The 17,861-nt window shown below is 44.5% G+C and overlaps 1 protein-coding gene across 2 annotated transcripts in view; it reads right to left on the reverse strand.

Annotated features, from left to right (window-relative positions):
- The window catches only part of LOC117356528 (receptor-type tyrosine-protein phosphatase alpha-like), a 153,021-nt gene that overhangs the window by 13,479 nt on the left and 121,681 nt on the right, over positions 1–17,861 (reverse strand). For both annotated transcript variants that reach the window (XM_033935862.1, XM_033935855.1), the window contains 3 exons: positions 11,238–11,317; positions 6,912–7,046; positions 5,173–5,298 (listed from right to left, as the gene is read on the reverse strand). In XM_033935862.1, coding sequence (XP_033791753.1) covers positions 5,173–5,298; positions 6,912–7,046; positions 11,238–11,317 — 341 coding nt within the window. The remainder of the gene's footprint in view (positions 1–5,172; positions 5,299–6,911; positions 7,047–11,237; positions 11,318–17,861) is intronic.

Genomic DNA, 17,861 nt, shown 5'->3' on the forward strand with positions numbered 1-17,861 from the left:
CAATACCATATGAAGAAATATGTATTCTTTGAACCATTCCAGTTGACAGCCTTTCTGGCAGGAACTCGACTGGATGAAGGGAAATCAAAGTGAAGTGCAATTGAATAAATGATATCCTTCCTCAACCAAGGGATCTTGTTTTCCTAATATTTGAATTGATATTTGTTAGCATTTGTTAATATGTCCGCCTAATCCTTCTTGGATCTAATTAGAGGACTTGAGCTGAATTTAAGCTAAACATTTATTTCATTTTATTTGATTACTATGTATTTTACCTTTGACTATTATTTTCCTGCTTTTCTTCAACTTTCTGTACAAGTGGATACTTGATTTATAAAATGTAAAATTTGATAAATAAAAAAAAATAAAAAAAATAAAAAAAATTTTATTGTTGGTAGATCATTTTGACTTGGTCATTTTAAAAGTAGCTCGCAAGCCCAAAAAGTGTGGGTACCCCTGGTTTAGGGGGTGAAGAACTTATGTGCATGAGAGAAGAGGGGGACCTTGATCTGAAGGTTTGTGATGATCTTAAGGTGACCAAACAGGTTGAAAAGGATTGGCATAAAGCTAGAAGGATGCTAGGGTGCATAGGGACAGATATGGCCAGTAGGAAAAAGGAGGTATTGATGCCGCTGTATAAGACTCTGGTGAGACCTCATTTAGAATATTGTGTACAATTCTGGAGGCTGTATCTTCAAAAAGATATAAAAAGGATGGAGTCGGTGCAGAGGAAGGCTACTAAAATGGTGCATGGTCTTCGTCATAAGGCATATGGGGACAGACTTAAAGATTTCAATCTGTATACTTTGGAGGAAATGTGGGAGAGGGGAGATATGATAGAGATGTTTAAATACCTACTTTATGTGGCGTAAATGTGCATGAGTCGAGTCTCTTTCACTGAAAGAAGGCTCCAGAATGAGAGTGCATAAAATGAAGTTAAGAGGTGATAGGCTCAGGAGTGACCTAAGGGAATAGTTTACAGAAAGGGTGGTAAATGCATGAAATAGTATCCTAGCAGATGTGGTGGAGACAGAGACTGTGTCTGAATTTAAGAAAGCGTGGGATAGGAAGATGGGATCTCTTTCGGAGAGGAGGAGATAGTGGATGCTGCGGATGGGCAGACTGGAAGGGCCATTTGGCCTTTATCTGCCATCATGTTTCTATGTTTCTATAACCATAAAGCTCTATGACTTCACAATTACATTACATGACATTAGTGTCTTCTATCCCGCCAATACCTTTCAGTTCTAGGCGGTTTACAACAAGAGTTGGCCTGGGCATTTCCAGGGAGAATATAGGGTTAATAGATGTAGTATGCGTCGGGGTCTGTGGAGGGTCGATCAGGTTTAGTTAGATCATTTGACAAATTTCTTGAATAGAAAAGTTTTAAGTTCTTTCCTGAATGTTGTGTGGTTGGGCGTCATAGTCAGCAGATTGGAAAGGTGGTGGTCTAGTTTCGTTGCGTTGGTGGCTAATAGTCGTATATTTTTTTGTTTTGTATACCTTTGATTGGGGGGTGGGTGAAATGTGCAATGGTCTGGATGTGTTTTTCCTGATCAGGCGGTTGCTCAGATAGCTTTGTCCGCTTCCATTTAGGGCTTTGAATAGGGTGCAGTAGAATTTGTATTGTATGCGTGCTTGTACTGGGAGCCAGTTTGAATCTCGGAAAGCGGTGGTGATGTGGTCATATTTTTTCAGCGAGTAAATCAGTCTAAGAGCTGTATTTTGGACTGTTTGTAATTGTTTTAGCATGTTGTTTGGGCATGACAGGTTTAGGATGTTACAGTAGTCCAGGAGTCCTAGGATTAGCGCTTGTACCAAGAGTTTGAATTGTTCGTTGTTGAAGTCTTTTCGGATTTGCCTTAGGTTGCGCATGGTTGTGAATGCCTTCTGGATCATTTTGCTGATTTGAAGTTGCATGGTGCAGCCTTTGTCTATCATTATTCCCAGCAGTTTTAGGTTGAGTTGCATGGGGTATGTGAAGCAAGTGTAAAGAGCCATGGGGGGGCATAATAAAAAAAAACCATCTAAGTCCCCTTTTGGCCTAAGGCCTTAAACGTTTAAAAAAAAACATCCAAAAGGAGGTTTTTTTTTTATAATGGCCTGCCTCTACGTTCAGCTGTTTAAACGCCCAGACCACCACTACGTCTACACAAACACCATATAATCAACCTAAAAGAATGCCTAAGTCCCAAACGTCAAAAACAAGGGCTTTTAGGCGAAGGAAGAGCTAGTCCTTCGCCTAAAAGCTGGATTTTGTAACCGGTGTCTGTCAAAAACAACACTGGTTACAGAATCCACCCCCTACAACGATCGGGGCAAGAGGGAGCCCAAGCCCTCCTGCCCTGCGGCACCCCCGAACTCCCCAACACTGTCGGGGTAGGAGTGAGCCCAAGTCCTCCTGCCCCGTGGCACCACAATGAATATTGGGGCAAGAGGGAGCCCAAGCCCTCTTGCCCCTTAGCACCTCTGAACTCCCCAACACTATCAGGGCAGGAGGGAGCCCAAGCCCTCCTGCCCCGCAGCACCCCCAATGAAGATCAGGGCAAGAGGGAGCCCAAGCCCTCTTGCCCAGCGGCACCCCTGAACTCCCCGACACTATCGGGGCCGGAGGGAGCCTAAGCCCTCCTGCCCCGCAGCACCCCCGAACTCCCCGACACTATCGGGGCAGGAGGGAGCCCAAGCCCTCCTGCCCCGTGGCACCCCGATGAAGATTGGGGCAAGAGGGAGCCCAAGCCCTCTTGCCCCGTGGCACCTCTGAACTCCCTGACGCTATCGGGGCAAGAGGGAGCCCAAGTCCTCTTGCCCCGCGGCACCCCCGAGCCCCCCCGACACCATCGGGCAGGAGGGAGCCCAAGCCCTCCTGCCTTCGACGCAAGGGCCCCCCAGAACCCCTGATTGCCCCCCCTGATGTTAAGAGAAGTCCCTCATAAGAACATAAGAATTGCCACTGCTGGGTCAGACCAGTGGTCAATCATGCCCAGCGCCCTAACTGAGATTAGCCCTACCTGCGAACATCCTTGTTCAGCAATCCAATCCTTGGTTTTCTATACCGATTCATCCCTTACAAAAAAGGACTCGACTTGGTTAACAAAATTTCCTAAGTTCAGCTAGTGAATGAGATAATTCTACTCTAAACTATCTTAGAACAGAAGAATCAGCCAGAGATTTTTGAAACAGATAAGTTTTTAACAATATCCCAAAAGTTGTTATATGAGGAAGTAACCTGATGTCCGATGGAAGCTTCTTCCACATTTTTGCAGTTAGAAAAGTTAAAGATTTTCAAAAATTGGATCTAGTTTTAATGCTCTTAACTGATGGAAAGCCAAGTTTATATTTCTGAGTATTTTGTGAATGAGATGGGAAACAGGAATTAAGGGGGAGAAAATCCCATACAAAATTTTAAAAATCACACAAGTACTTTTGAATTGAATTCTCCAAAACACTGGTAGCCAATGAAGTGTCCTAAGCACAGGGGTCACATGATCGCATTTGTGCTTCCCAAATATCAATTTTGCCGCGGTATTCTGATTAAGTTGCAGTCTTTTCAAATTGCATTTATTCAGACATAGAGGAAATTAGTATAATCCAATTATGATAAAATAATTGTCTGAACCAACACAGCAAAATGCTGCCAAAAAAATAAATGGTGAACCCGTCTAAGTAATCGGAAACTAAAGAAGCATTTTTTGCCACATTGCTAACTTGAGATGAAGAAGAAAGTGCAGAGTCCAGGATGAAATCTAGGATTTTGGATGTGAACTCAAATTGCAATGAAATACCTGAAGGTAACGATACTGTGGAGAGCAGCAATTCCAATTTACGACCAAACCATAAAAGTTTTTTTTTGTAGTGTTTAATTTCATACAAGCCAACGAAGCCCAGTCTTGAATCCTTAAGATGCAGGAGATAACATTAGCTGTCAAATTATTCAGGGAAGAATCATTTTCAAGCAAGATGAAAATGTCATCTGCATATGTATAGATCGACTCCGTTGGAAGTAACTATAGATAATGTTATGTATACGCTCCTTCTTCCTACCCTACCACCCCGTTCACTCAACTGTCTTTCACACCTCCGTTGGAAGTAACTGTAGATAATGTTATGTATACGCTCCTTCTTCCTACCCTACCACCCCCTTCACTCAACTGTCTTCCACGCCTCTGTTGGAAGTAACTGTAGATAATATTATGTATACGCTCCTTCTTCCTACTCTACCACCCCATTCACTCAACTGTCTTCCACGCCTCCGTTGGAAGTAACTGTAGATAATGTTATGTATACGCTCCTTCTTCCTATCCTACCACACCGTTCACTCAACTGTCTTCCACACCTCCGTTGGAAGTAACTGTAGATAATGTTATGTATACGCTCCTTCTTCCTACCCTACCACCCCGTTCACTCAACTGTCTTCCACACCTCCGTTGGAAGTAACTGTAGATAATGTTATGTATACGCTCCTTCTTCCTACCCTACCATCCCATTCACTCAACTGTCTTCCACACTTCTGTTGGAAGTAACTGTAGATAATGTTATGTATACGCTCCTTCTTCCTATCCTACCACACCGTTCACTCAACTGTCTTCCACACCTCCGTTGGAAGTAACTGTAGATAATGTTATGTATATGCTCCTTCTTCCTACCCTACCACCCCGTTCACTCAACTGTCTTCCACACCTCCGTTGGAAGTAACTGTAGATAATGTTATGTATACGCTCCTTCTTCCTACCCTACCACACCGTTCACTCAACTGTCTTCCACACCTCCGTTGGAAGTAACTGTAGATAATGTTATGTATACGCTCCTTCTTCCTACCCTACCACCCCGTTCACTCAACTGTCTTCCACACCTCCGTTGGAAGTAACTGTAGATAATGTTATGTATACGCTCCTTCTTCCTACCCTACCACCCCATTCACTCAACTGTCTTCCACACTTCTGTTGGAAGTAACTGTAGATAATGTTATGTATACGCTCCTTCTTCCTACCCTACCTCCCCGTTCACTCAATTGTCTTCCATACCTTCCCAAATCTAATTGATGTAACCTCGCTGTCCTTACAGCATCTTGAACTGAAAAGGTATGATGGGATATAAATAAAGCTATTATTATTATTAAACAAGATAGGAGAGAATGGCCAGCCCTGTGGAACCTCACAATACTGGTCAACTTACCGTCTTACTCTTGGTCAAACTTAGTGTTGTTCTGGTAAATCCAGCTCTTGGTTTCTGTGCCATTTCCTTCACATGGAAAGGTCCGTGCTTGGCCTCACCACATGCCGGCCAAAACTTGGGATACGACTGTGGATTAAACATAGATGCACAGATAATCACTAATATCTGAAGTGTGAAAAGGCAAAACTATAAACAAGAGAGGGGATTTAGAAGTTGCCATGTAATATGAAAGTCAGATGGGATGACGGTATTTTAGATCTCCCTGGGGTTATGCACAAAATAAATTAAAATGACCACATTTTTGTCAGGAGGTATAACAACAAAAAATGTTCTTGGTGCCTTGGGTTTTTGACCTGTTCCTGGGGTTATTTGAGGTGCAGATTCAGCAAATTGCATTGGATAGACGGCATCAGCTCTAGTTTCTTAGATATGGTTGACTTTATTAATTTTTTTATCGCTTTCTTTTTTGAATGGGGAATTTATACATTTTTTTTTTGTTTCACTATTCATCTACACTTCTCCCTCCGTATTCACAGTATCAGCAATCGCAGTTTCGATTATTCACGGTTTTTAGCTTGCTGGCTCCTCCCCCCAAATGATGTCATCTTGCATAGAGAAATCGCTGATTCCCGGCACTTTCTTCACTGTGTTTTGCCTCTCCTTCAGGAACAGGCCAGGTCTCCCACCATGTTATTCACCGTTTCACCATATTCGGACATTTCATCACGCGCTAACCCCTGCGGCCGGCTAAAAAACGAACGCCTGCTCAATGGAATGGTGGTATATCAAATCCGTGACGCATCATATTCTGTGGGGCAATTGAAAAGATTTGTGCAGGTCAGGTCAGGAGCTACTCTGGCACATCTTAGTTTTCAATCATTTTCTTGCACCCATCAGTAAAGAGAGATGGATTTGGGCATTCAGGGATGTGGCTTCAGTTTGGCCAGTAAGCAAGGAGTACCGGCGCTGTCCAGCTAAACTTAATTGGATAACTAGCCCAGTCCGAAATCTGGACAATGGCTGCCGAATGCCTGGAGTGAAGTTAATCGGCTAAAGATATTGCCTTCACTTTACTGGACTGCTACTCAATACCGGCCTCTAGGATGGTCACAAAACAACGGATAAAGGCAAGTATGTTGTCCGATCCAACAAGTGGCCTTTTCTTATCCATTCAGCTCAAATGACACATACATATATTTTTAGTCTGTTACAGACAAAATGTTATTTTTTAGTCTCTAAGTTTAGCATTTATTACTATTGGCTTCATATTTTTTTAATTTTATGGACACTTGTTTTAAATCATTTATGTTAATGTTTTAGTTTTTTTAATTTATGTTCATTTATATTGTTTTAATGTTTTCAATTTATATTTAATTGTTTTCTATTATTTATTGTTGTTTACAGTTTATAGTTCCATAATTTTAGTGTCCCCTTAAGTAGGATCCTTGTTGGGGTGTTTCGTTGGATTGGACATCCCCACTTGCCTTTATCTGTTTGGTTTGTGTTCAACTGTAAGGCAAGTCACTTCTCTCCTTTTTTTGGCCATCTACAAAGGTCCCAATCAGTTTTTCTAATTCTCGGGGTCTCTTTCCAGCACATTCTGCCCTGGGATTCTTGTGGTTTAGCAGAGAAGAAGAGGGATCTTAGGTAAACTTAGATGGTGGCTGCTGGGGGTTTAGCTCAGCGGTTCGGAGTTCGGAGGAGTCGGAGAGAGGAGGTCACGGGTCAACAGAGCTCACCTCGTCCAGCTCCCGCATCCTGTTCATAAGGACCACAGCAGTGCACTTATAATCATAGACCAGAGCCCAGAACTCAGGTAAGGTTTCCTTCAGAGGTAACTGTGTGATGATGAATTTATCTTCCTCTGCATATGACTAAGAGAGAGAGCGAGAAGGTTCATTATAGCAGCTTCTTCCTGTCTGCATCCTCTTCCTCACACATTATCACTACTTGCTAGGGACATTCAGGAAAGACCCTTTCCCAGACCCTCCCTATCACATTAGCTCCTTTCTCTTAAAACTCTCTGCTTCGCTTCTTCAGCCCAAGGTATTTTTATGTGTACATCATGTTTATTAATCTAAGTGTCCAACAATATTTATTCATTTAAAAACTTTATATACCGCCTGGAGTCAATGAACAAAGAACAATACAACCCACTCTTCAAAATAATATCAAAACTTATAAAAATAGAACCTACAAAGTCCTCAATAACGTATTTGATAAGGTCTTCCTAAAATGCCCAGACAATATTAGGAAAGACAAATCAAAAGTATGCGTCTACAAACAGCTTGATTTCCAACATCTTCTTGAAGCTGTCGTGATCTTCACATCATCTTAGTTGCCCAGTAAACTTACAAGAACATAAAAATAGCCTTATTGGGTCAGACCAATGGTCTATCAAGCCCAGTAACCCGTTCTCACTGTGGCCAATCCAGGTCCCTAGTACCTGGCAAAAACCCAAGAAGTAGCAACATTCCATGTTACCGATCCAGGTCTTTCTCAATAACAGACTATGGACTTTTCCTCCAGGAATTTGTCCAAACCTTTCTTAAAACCAGCTATGCTATTTGATCTTACCACAACCTCTGACAATGTGTTCCAGAGCTTAACTATTCTCTGAGTGAAAAAAATTTCCTCTTATTGGTTTTAAAAGTATTTCCCTGTAACTTTAAGTGTCCCCCCCTAGTCTTTGTAATTTTTGACGGAGTGAAAAATTGATCCACTTATACCGGTTCTACTCCACTCCAGCAATGGAAAACATTTGAAGTTGAGTTGTCCCATATCTTACATTGTCAGCTGTCAGTGCAACCAGTTTCATTTTCCCCTCAGAACACAATGCTCTGGGAGGTTTATAAATCTCCCAGAGAAATTGAAACCAAAATGGTACCAGTGACAACACTTTGAACTGAATTCTTTGCTCAATGGGTAGCCAATGTGGGGGTTATAGCTGCTGCTCTCGTCACCCCACTAATCATCCTAACTACAGAATTCATAAGCATCTGCAGACCCTTCAATTTCATTTTAGTTCAACCATCTGAAAAAATCCCCCCAAATCCCTCCTTATCCCCCCTCAAACATACAAGAACTTCACAATGTCTGAAAAGTTTGACAGGTTGGGCCAAACAGGAATCTTGCTACTCTTTGAGGATTCCGCATGGAATCTTGCTACTCTTTGAGGATTCCGCATTGGAATCTTGCTACTCTTTGAGGATTCCGTATGGAGTCTTGCTACTCTTTGAGGATTCCGTATGGAATCTTGCTACTCTTTGAGGATTCCGCATGGAATCTTGCTACTCTTTGAGGATTCCTCATGGAATCTTGCTACTCTTTGAGGATTCCGCATTGGAATCTTGCTACTCTTTGAGGATTCCTCATGGAATCTTGCTACTCTTTGAGGATTTCACATTGGAATCTTGCTACTCTTTGAGGATTCCTCATGGAATCTTGCTACTCTTTGAGGATTCCGCATTGGAATCTTGCTACTCTTTGAGGATTCCTCATGGAATCTTGCTACTCTTTGAGGATTTCCCATTGGAATCTTGCTACTCTTTGAGGATTCCTCATGGAATCTTGCTACTCTTTGAGGATTCCGCATTGGAATCTTGCTACTCTTTGAGGATTCCTCATGGAATCTTGCTACTCTTTGAGGATTTCACATTGGAATCTTGCTACTCTTTGAGGATTTCACATTGGAATCTTGCTACTCTTTGAGGATTCCTCATGGAATCTTGCTACTCTTTGAGGATTCCGCATTGGAATCTTGCTACTCTTTGAGGATTCCGTATGGAGTCTTGCTACTCTTTGAGGATTCCGTATGGAATCTTGCTATTCTTTGAGGATTCCGCATGGAATCTTGCTACTCTTTGAGGATTCCGCATTGGAATCTTGCTATTCTTTAAGGATTCCGCATTGGAATCTTGCTACTCTTTGAGGATTCCTCATGGAATCTTGCTACTCTTTGAGGACTCCGCATTGGAATCTTGCTACTCTTTGAGGATTCCTCATGGAATCTTGCTACTCTTTGAGGATTCCGCATTGGAATCTTGCTACTCTTTGAGGATTCCTCATGGAATCTTGCTACTCTTTGAGGATTTCCCATTGGAATCTTGCTACTCTTTGAGGATTCCTCATGGAATCTTGCTACTCTTTGAGGATTCCGCATTGGAATCTTGCTACTCTTTGAGGATTCCTCATGGAATCTTGCTACTCTTTGAGGATTTCACATTGGAATCTTGCTACTCTTTGAGGATTCCTCATGGAATCTTGCTACTCTTTGAGGATTCCGCATTGGAATCTTGCTACTCTTTGAGGATTCCTCATGGAATCTTGCTACTCTTTGAGGATTTCCCATTGGAATCTTGCTACTCTTTGAGGATTCCTCATGGAATCTTGCTACTCTTTGAGGATTCCGCATTGGAATCTTGCTACTCTTTGAGGATTCCTCATGGAATCTTGCTACTCTTTGAGGATTTCACATTGGAATCTTGCTACTCTTTGAGGATTTCACATTGGAATCTTGCTACTCTTTGAGGATTCCTCATGGAATCTTGCTACTCTTTGAGGATTCCGCATTGGAATCTTGCTACTCTTTGAGGATTCCGTATGGAGTCTTGCTACTCTTTGAGGATTCCGTATGGAATCTTGCTATTCTTTGAGGATTCCGCATGGAATCTTGCTACTCTTTGAGGATTCCGCATTGGAATCTTGCTATTCTTTGAGGATTCCGCATTGGAATCTTGCTACTCTTTGAGGATTCCTCATGGAATCTTGCTACTCTTTGAGGACTCCGCATTGGAATCTTGCTACTCTTTGAGGATTCCTCATGGAATCTTGCTACTCTTTGAGGATTCCGCATTGGAATCTTGCTACTCTTTGAGGATTCCTCATGGAATCTTGCTACTCTTTGAGGATTTCCCATTGGAATCTTGCTACTCTTTGAGGATTCCTCATGGAATCTTGCTACTCTTTGAGGATTCCGCATTGGAATCTTGCTACTCTTTGAGGATTCCTCATGGAATCTTGCTACTCTTTGAGGATTTCACATTGGAATCTTGCTACTCTTTGAGGATTCCGCATTGGAATCTTGCTACTCTTTGAGGATTCCTCATGGAATCTTGCTACTCTTTGAGGATTCCGCATTGGAATCTTGCTACTCTTTGAGGATTCCTCATGGAATCTTGCTACTCTTTGAGGATTTCACATTGGAATCTTGCTACTCTTTGAGGATTTCACATTGGAATCTTGCTACTCTTTGAGGATTCCTCATGGAATCTTGCTACTCTTTGAGGATTCCGCATTGGAATCTTGCTACTCTTTGAGGATTCCGTATGGAGTCTTGCTACTCTTTGAGGATTCCGTATGGAATCTTGCTATTCTTTGAGGATTCCGCATGGAATCTTGCTACTCTTTGAGGATTCCGCATTGGAATCTTGCTATTCTTTGAGGATTCCGCATTGGAATCTTGCTACTCTTTGAGGATTCCTCATGGAATCTTGCTACTCTTTGAGGACTCCGCATTGGAATCTTGCTACTCTTTGAGGATTCCTCATGGAATCTTGCTACTCTTTGAGGATTCCGCATTGGAATCTTGCTACTCTTTGAGGATTCCTCATGGAATCTTGCTACTCTTTGAGGATTCCACATTGGAATCTTGCTACTCTTTGAGGATTCCACATTGGAATCTTGCTACTCTTTGAGGATTCCGCATGGAATCTTGCTACTCCCTCTGTAATTTCCCCATCTGAGCACTGTATATAGATGCACCTTCTTGTCCAGTTTGTCTGTCTTGTCTAGATTGTGAGCTCTCTCTCTATGTACAGTGCTGCAGATGTCTAGTAGTGCAATAGAAATGATTAGTAGTAGTTACATGCGTCCCTGCACACACTTATACTAGCTCTATTGCTGGCGTTAACTGCAGGCGCATGTCAGTCACATGGGCATTTTCAGGGGCGCCTAACTAGAGGCGCTGTGTTATAGATCTGCCCCTACATTTTTCCAGTTGCTTATTGAATCATTTTATATCGTCCCTCCCCCAAATCAGGATTATCCAAGTTTTGCAGTCTTACATTTGCAAATACAGCATTGATATATCCAGGAGAACCGTCTCTGCCAAGAATCGACATCAGAATCGGGCGGCTCATATCCGCTGAAGAAAAGAGAGAGATTAATGTATAATGTGTATTTCACGGCCCTTTTAATAGAAGTTTAGATGCAGGCTCCAGGGAATTGGAAGCAGCAAAATACTGGTAGATTACACAGGATCAGATCCAGGGCACTTTTTCAAAGGCTTAGCTGTCTCTTATACAGTACAGGTAATAATTCTGGGTTTCCCCGGTCTCATCCTCTTTTGAGGACTGTGGCGGGAGTCCAGGTGGTCTTTTAGTTTTATAACTTTTGTCCGGGAAACCAGACATCTGGGGGAGCATAACTGATGTGCTTGTAAAGAAATGTTTCTTTGCATTATGGAAGTTGCACTCCATCAAAAAATACTTTGACCCTACTTCTTTCAGATTACCAGTTCAAGCATTAATCTTATCTATTCTTGACTACTGCAATATAATCTATTTGGGAGCTTATAAAACCTTCTTAGGAAGATTAAGGCTAATCCAAAATACAGCGGGCTGTTTAATTTTCGGATTAAAAAACAGGAACATGTCAGCTCTTACTACCGTCAGCTGCACTGGTTGCCAATGGAAGCAAGAGCACTTTTCATATTTGCCTGTATTTGCTATAAGATGTTATTTGGATTAGCTCCACTATATCTCCTCTCTCATTTTGAACGGTACTGTTTGACTAGGCCTACTCAGCATACTGGTTTATTTACCTTTCCTAATCCCAAAAATTGCCATTATAAAAAATATTTTGATCGATCTTTGGCTTATCAAGCAGATAAAGTTCAAGTATGGTTAGACGACCTGATTCAACAATCAGAATTTTATTACACCTTTAGAAAATTGGTTAAGACCTATTTGTTCAAAAAATTTGTTACTTGATTGATGACTATGTCATAGTTTCTTATTGTATTTTTCATTATTGAAATATTGTACTGCTTTTCTGTCTGCTTTGTATCATCACTGGAATGTCCAGGCCTCTTTATTCTGTGAACCACCTAGAACCTTTTGGGTGTTGGCGGTATAGAAAAATAAAGTTATTATTATTATTATCTAGTACCCCCTAAGCAGCTCACACACCTATCCGGAGTCCTCCCTTCCCCCGCCCCTATGGGATTAGGTGCTTGCTCACCCAGCACTGCTGTAAGTCTTCGGGCCATCAGCAGCATGACTAAAGTAAACACGTTGCATTCGGCGACCCAGAAGCTCCTCCTCTGCTACTGCTTCCTGTTCCCTTATAGGCAGAAAGCAGTAACAGAAAGGAAGCTTCCGAGTTGCTGAAGGAGCATGTTTACTTCAGTCACGCTGCCAACAGCCCAAAGACTTATAGCAGTGCTAGGTGAGCAAGAACCGGATCCCAGGGTGGGAGGGTTTAGCATGGGAAGGGTAAGAGAGATGCTGGAGCAAGGGGATGGGGAGAAAAGGGAAAGAAAGATGCCCAACCTTCAGGGGAAAGAATGGAAGGGGCAGATAAAGATGCCAGACCACTGGAGGGGGAAAGGAAAAGAGAGAGATGCCAGATGCCAGACCACAAAGGGGGCAGAGGGAAAGGAAGGAATGGATAGAGATGCTAGACTGTGGGAAGGAAAGGATAAAGATCCCAGACCATGGGAGGGGGAAAGAGGAAGAGATGGTACATAGGGATGGAGGGGAGGGAGAGAGAGAGGGAGGACATGGTGCATGGGATGGGAAGGATGGAGAAGGAAAGAGATGGAAGAAATGCTGTTTATGGATATATGGGAATAGGGGAGAAGAAAGAGGGAGGAGATGGCACACATGTATGGTCGGGAAGGGCAGAGAGAGGGAGGAGATAGTATGTATGGATAGATGGGAAGGGAAGACATGGAAAAGTAGATATATCTGAGGAAGCAGAAAAATGGAACAAAGTTGAATATTAAAAGTTAATGCCAAAGATGGATTTAGAGCAGAAAGTGAAGGAGAGAAAACAGCAAATGGATAAGGCTTTGGAAACACAGTTAAGAGCACAGACAGAAGAAAGTTCAACTAGAGACTGGGAAAAGATGAGTAGAAAAATAAAATCACCAGACAACAAAAGTAGGAAAAGTGATTTTATTTTAATTTAGTGATTGAAATGTGTCAGTTTTGAGAATTTATATTTGCTTTCTATATTTTGCACTGTTCGGGACGAAATGCATTTCTTTCTATTTCGCAGGTGTTGTATTGCATGCTGAGTCTGGCATCTTAGGGTTTCATTTGTGTATATAAGGACTTTTAGTTTGTGGTCTTGTATTTGCATAGGGTTTATCTGTGTTCTGCACGTGTGACCAAGGCCAGGTGATCTGGTAGGAATGATTGTCATGAAGAATTATGGGTGTCATGGCCCCAAGTAGGAAGATATTTGTCAGCAGTTTGTCTGGGTTTTGGAAGGTCCCTGAGCTCAGGGCCGTGTCTGGAGGACCTCTGCACATGTGTGGATATTGACATGATGACATCACATGCATGGTCGCATGAGTGTGATGTTATCATGTTGACATCCACGCATGTGTAAAGTAGAGAGTTGCGCGGGGAAAGAAATCCCACCCATCCCCGCCAAGATCCTCTCCATCCCCACCCGTCCCCACCAGGATCCTCTCCGTCCCCACCCGTCCCCGTCAGGATCCTCTCCATCCCCACCCATCCCCGCCAGGATCCTCTCCCTCCCCACCCATCCCCGCCAGGATCCTCTCCATCCCCACCAAGATCCTCTCCATCCCCACCCATCCCTGCCAGGATACTCTCCGTCCCCACCCGTCCCCACCAGGATCCTCTCCATCCCCACCCGGATCCTTTCCGTCCCCACCCGTCCCCGCTAGGATCCTCTCCGTCCCCACCCATCCCCACCAGGATCCTCTCCATCCCCGTCAGGATCCTCTCCGTCCCCACCCATCCCCGCCAGGATCCTCTCCGTTCCCACCCGTCCCCACCAGGATCCTCTTCGTCCCCACCCGTCCCCATCAGGATCCTCTCCATCCCCACCCGTCCCCACCAGGATCCTCTCCGTCCCCACCCATCCCCGCCAGGATCCTCTCCGTCCCTGCCAGGATCCCCTCCATCCCCACCCGTCCCCACTAGGATCCTCTCCGTCCCCACCCGTCCCCGTAAGGATCCTCTCCGTCCCCACCCATTCCCGCCAGGATCCTCTCCGTCCCCATCTGTCCCCGCCTGGATCCTCTCCATCCCAAGCCGTCCCCACCAAGATCCTCTCCGTCCCCACCCATCCCCGCCAGGATCCTTTCCGTCCCCACCTGTCCCCACTAGGATCCTCTCCGTCCCCGCCCGTCCCCGTCAGGATCCTCTCTGTCCCCACCCATCCCTGCAAGGAATTACCTCCATCTCTGCCCGTCTCCATAAAAAGCAGCAATTACTTCTGACAGGATCATCAATTCCACAATTTCTTTTATGTTTGCGCTGCTGTTTTCCTTGTGGAATCTCTTTGCTGGAACCCTTTTTTTGTTTTCTGTTTAGGTAATTAACTCATAAACCCCCTCTTTTACTAAGGCTGACGTGTCCATTATATTATATGGACGAACCCTGCTTCCAAAGCCTTCCATCCCCGTGGGAGTCCCGTGGGCCAGAGGGGGGTCCCCGTGGGAGTCCCGTGGGTTAGGGGGGGGGATTCCCGCGATCCCTGTTCCCGTGCAGACCTCTAGTGTAAAGGCCCTCTAGACATGGGCCGACACTCAGGAAAGGAGACATGAGGTTCGTGTGGGGGCAGTGCGGGGCCATGTGTCCTCTTTTTTTAAAAAAGAAATTTGGTAACCCTAGTAATAAAAGGACTGAGCTGAGCAAATCAACCATGTGTGGATTTTTAGCTGCCTGAAAGTACACAGGTAATCTTATAACATGCGCAAGCCTCGTTGCATAACAAAGAGGTGTTACAGGGAAATGTATTAGATGTGCACACATTTTTTCTGTGGAAGTTATTCAGAGTAGTGAAGGGATAGACTTAGTAGATAAGGACAGGTTGTTCACCCTCTCCATGGGAGGGAGAACGAGAGGGCACTCTCTCAAATTGAAAGGGGATAGATTCCGTACGAACGTAAGGAAGTTCTTCACCCAGAGAGTGGTAGAAAACTGGAAAGCTCTTCCGGAGTCTGTCATAGGGGAAAACACCCTCCAGGGACAAAGTTAGACAAATTCCTGCTGAACCGGAATGTACGCAGGTAGGGCTAGTCTCAGGGCGCTGGTCTTTGACCAGAGGGCCGCCACATGAGCGGACTGCTGGGAATGATGGACCACTGGTCTGACCCAGCAGCAGCAATTCTTAAGTTCTTATGAATACCTAGGAATGAATAGGTCCTGGGTGGAAAAATTCAGATGGGCCCTCTATAACACTATCTCTCCCGAGGTAGTGGGGACAAGGGAAGAAGAGAGAAGGAAAAACCCCTTCAAAGCTCCAGTATGCAAACCTATTCCAGGCCTATAATACTAGAAACTGAAATACAAGACATCAGAAACACACATTTCCCAAAGCTGGCAGATAACAATATATTCAGAAAAAAACCCCCACTTTTTTTTCTACCTTTGTTGTCTGAGCATTGCTTTGCTTCCAGTGTCTCTCTTCTGCTTTTACTTCACTTTCTTTCCAGGGTATCCTGTCTCTATATATTGTGACAGGGAAGCTCCTGTCACGGTTAAAAAGACTGCTAGCACAGTCCAAAGTGCAGCCCTTAAACCTGTAATCCCCAGAATATAGCCTGGACACCCTGCTAACAGTTGTGGTTCAGTACAGCCAGAGAGTGGTGCGAAAAGGCAAGTGAGGTCACAGCCAGGAATTCAGACAGGGAGGGCACAGAAAACAGAGTCTATCCCCTATTACTCCTTTCCCAGAGCTAGGGATAAACATGAAACCAACCCAGAAGGGGGTGGAGTCAGCCACTGTGGTCTACAGGCTCATAAGCCTCAAGTAGCAAGACTGCAGAGAGAGCAAGGAGACACAGCTGATCCCAAGGAGGGCAGCTTCCAAACTTCTCCCATACACCAGGAAAGAGGGTTTTCAGGAGGCCAGCCAGCAAGGAAAGAAAGCCGGACTCCAGGGAGGTACAGTAACTTGCCAATTAAGCCTTGAGGTGAAGGGCTGGAAGTTTATTATGATGAGGAGTAAAATGGGTCAGAAAAGCTCCCAAGCACTTGGAGAGGGGGATGGGAGATAAAGCAGGAAGTGGAGGATGTAATAGAAACCTCAAGTCCCAGAGAAACAGAATGGGAAATGTATAGTGAAGCTGACCCAGGAGAAAGTGTGCTGGAGGAAGACATGGACATATGATTGCGCAGTGAAGGGCTGTTTTCTTCCTCCCAGTAATAAGTTAAGTCTCTGCCAATGGAACCCGGGACAGAGTGAGAATGCATGTAGTGGGAAGGCAGAAGTGCCTAATAAAGACAGGGTTGTTTAAACCTCATTTCACCAAGTCCCAAAGAACTAAAGCTGAAGGATGTCAGGGGCATATCGGGTGGGTCTGAAGACCTTGGTAAAGGGAGGCTTGCTCCACACAGTCTGCAAGGCAAGGCTGTGAACATCCTAAAAGGGGACAAAGTGCTAAAGAGGGAGAATAGTGGGAGAGAGGACGTTTCTTTTTCTATGTGACTGGAAAGATATTTGAAAGGAAGGCTGGCACCTGCAGTGCTCAGCCGTGCTGTCAAGAATTGTGGCCAATAAAAGCCAGCTACCCTGAGAAAGGGGAATACGAGACATTGAAGGGACTGAAAAGCCTATTTCATTTTTGATTTATCCTTTTGTTGATAAGGTCTGTCCAGTCCCTGGACTGAGGCACAGAGGGAGTGCCCTGGACTTGAGTGAAAAGGAACTGCATAATCAATGCCTGAGAGAACTAATTGTTCATTTGGGGAATTTTTTCTTTTGCCTTAATAAACCCGGTTAAGTTTTGGGTTAAGAAATCCAGTGTCCGGGTTTTCCTTCCACCCACCATATAAAAGGCGCACAAATAAATCTTACCTGCGGTCCGAGCCAGGTTTGCCCACTCACCTGGGTCCTGGCCCAGCCACAATATTCACTATTCATATTCCATCGCTGTCCCTTATCCATCCTATCCAGCATTCCTTACACTCCCTCCATGCTCAGCAATCTTCTGTGCCCATGTCCTTCCTCATGTGGCCCATTTTGGGAGAGGCCTTAGGCGTCTGAGCCAATCAGGGCCTTAGGCTCCTCCCTCTGTATCACAAGGTACAAGGGAGAGGAGTCTAAGGACCTGATTGGCTTGTTTGAGCTAATCAGGGCCTTAGACTCCTCCCCCTTGCATCAAGGGAGAGGGGAAGGCCCACTATTTTGGACAGGCAGGCCTCGGAGGAGGAGACACTGAGCATTCCTCCTGCTCCTGACTTCCTGAAAAGTATAGGTGGGTGGGTTCGGGGAACCTCCGGAGGCAGGAGGAAGTGTGCAACTTTCCTGTCTTTTTTGGGGGGAGGGGAAGGGGGGAGGGTAATGGATGTTGGGAGGTGCCTGGCGCATGGGTGGGCCTTCAATAGCAGGAGGGAGTGGGCATACCTCCTACCATTTCACTGCCATGGGGGGTGGGGGGAGGTGGTTGGCGTGGCAGAAGGGAATAGGTAACCCTCTTACCA

Source organism: Geotrypetes seraphini, chromosome 1 (assembly GCF_902459505.1).
Source record: "Geotrypetes seraphini chromosome 1, aGeoSer1.1, whole genome shotgun sequence".
Lineage (NCBI taxonomy): Eukaryota > Metazoa > Chordata > Amphibia > Gymnophiona > Dermophiidae > Geotrypetes > Geotrypetes seraphini.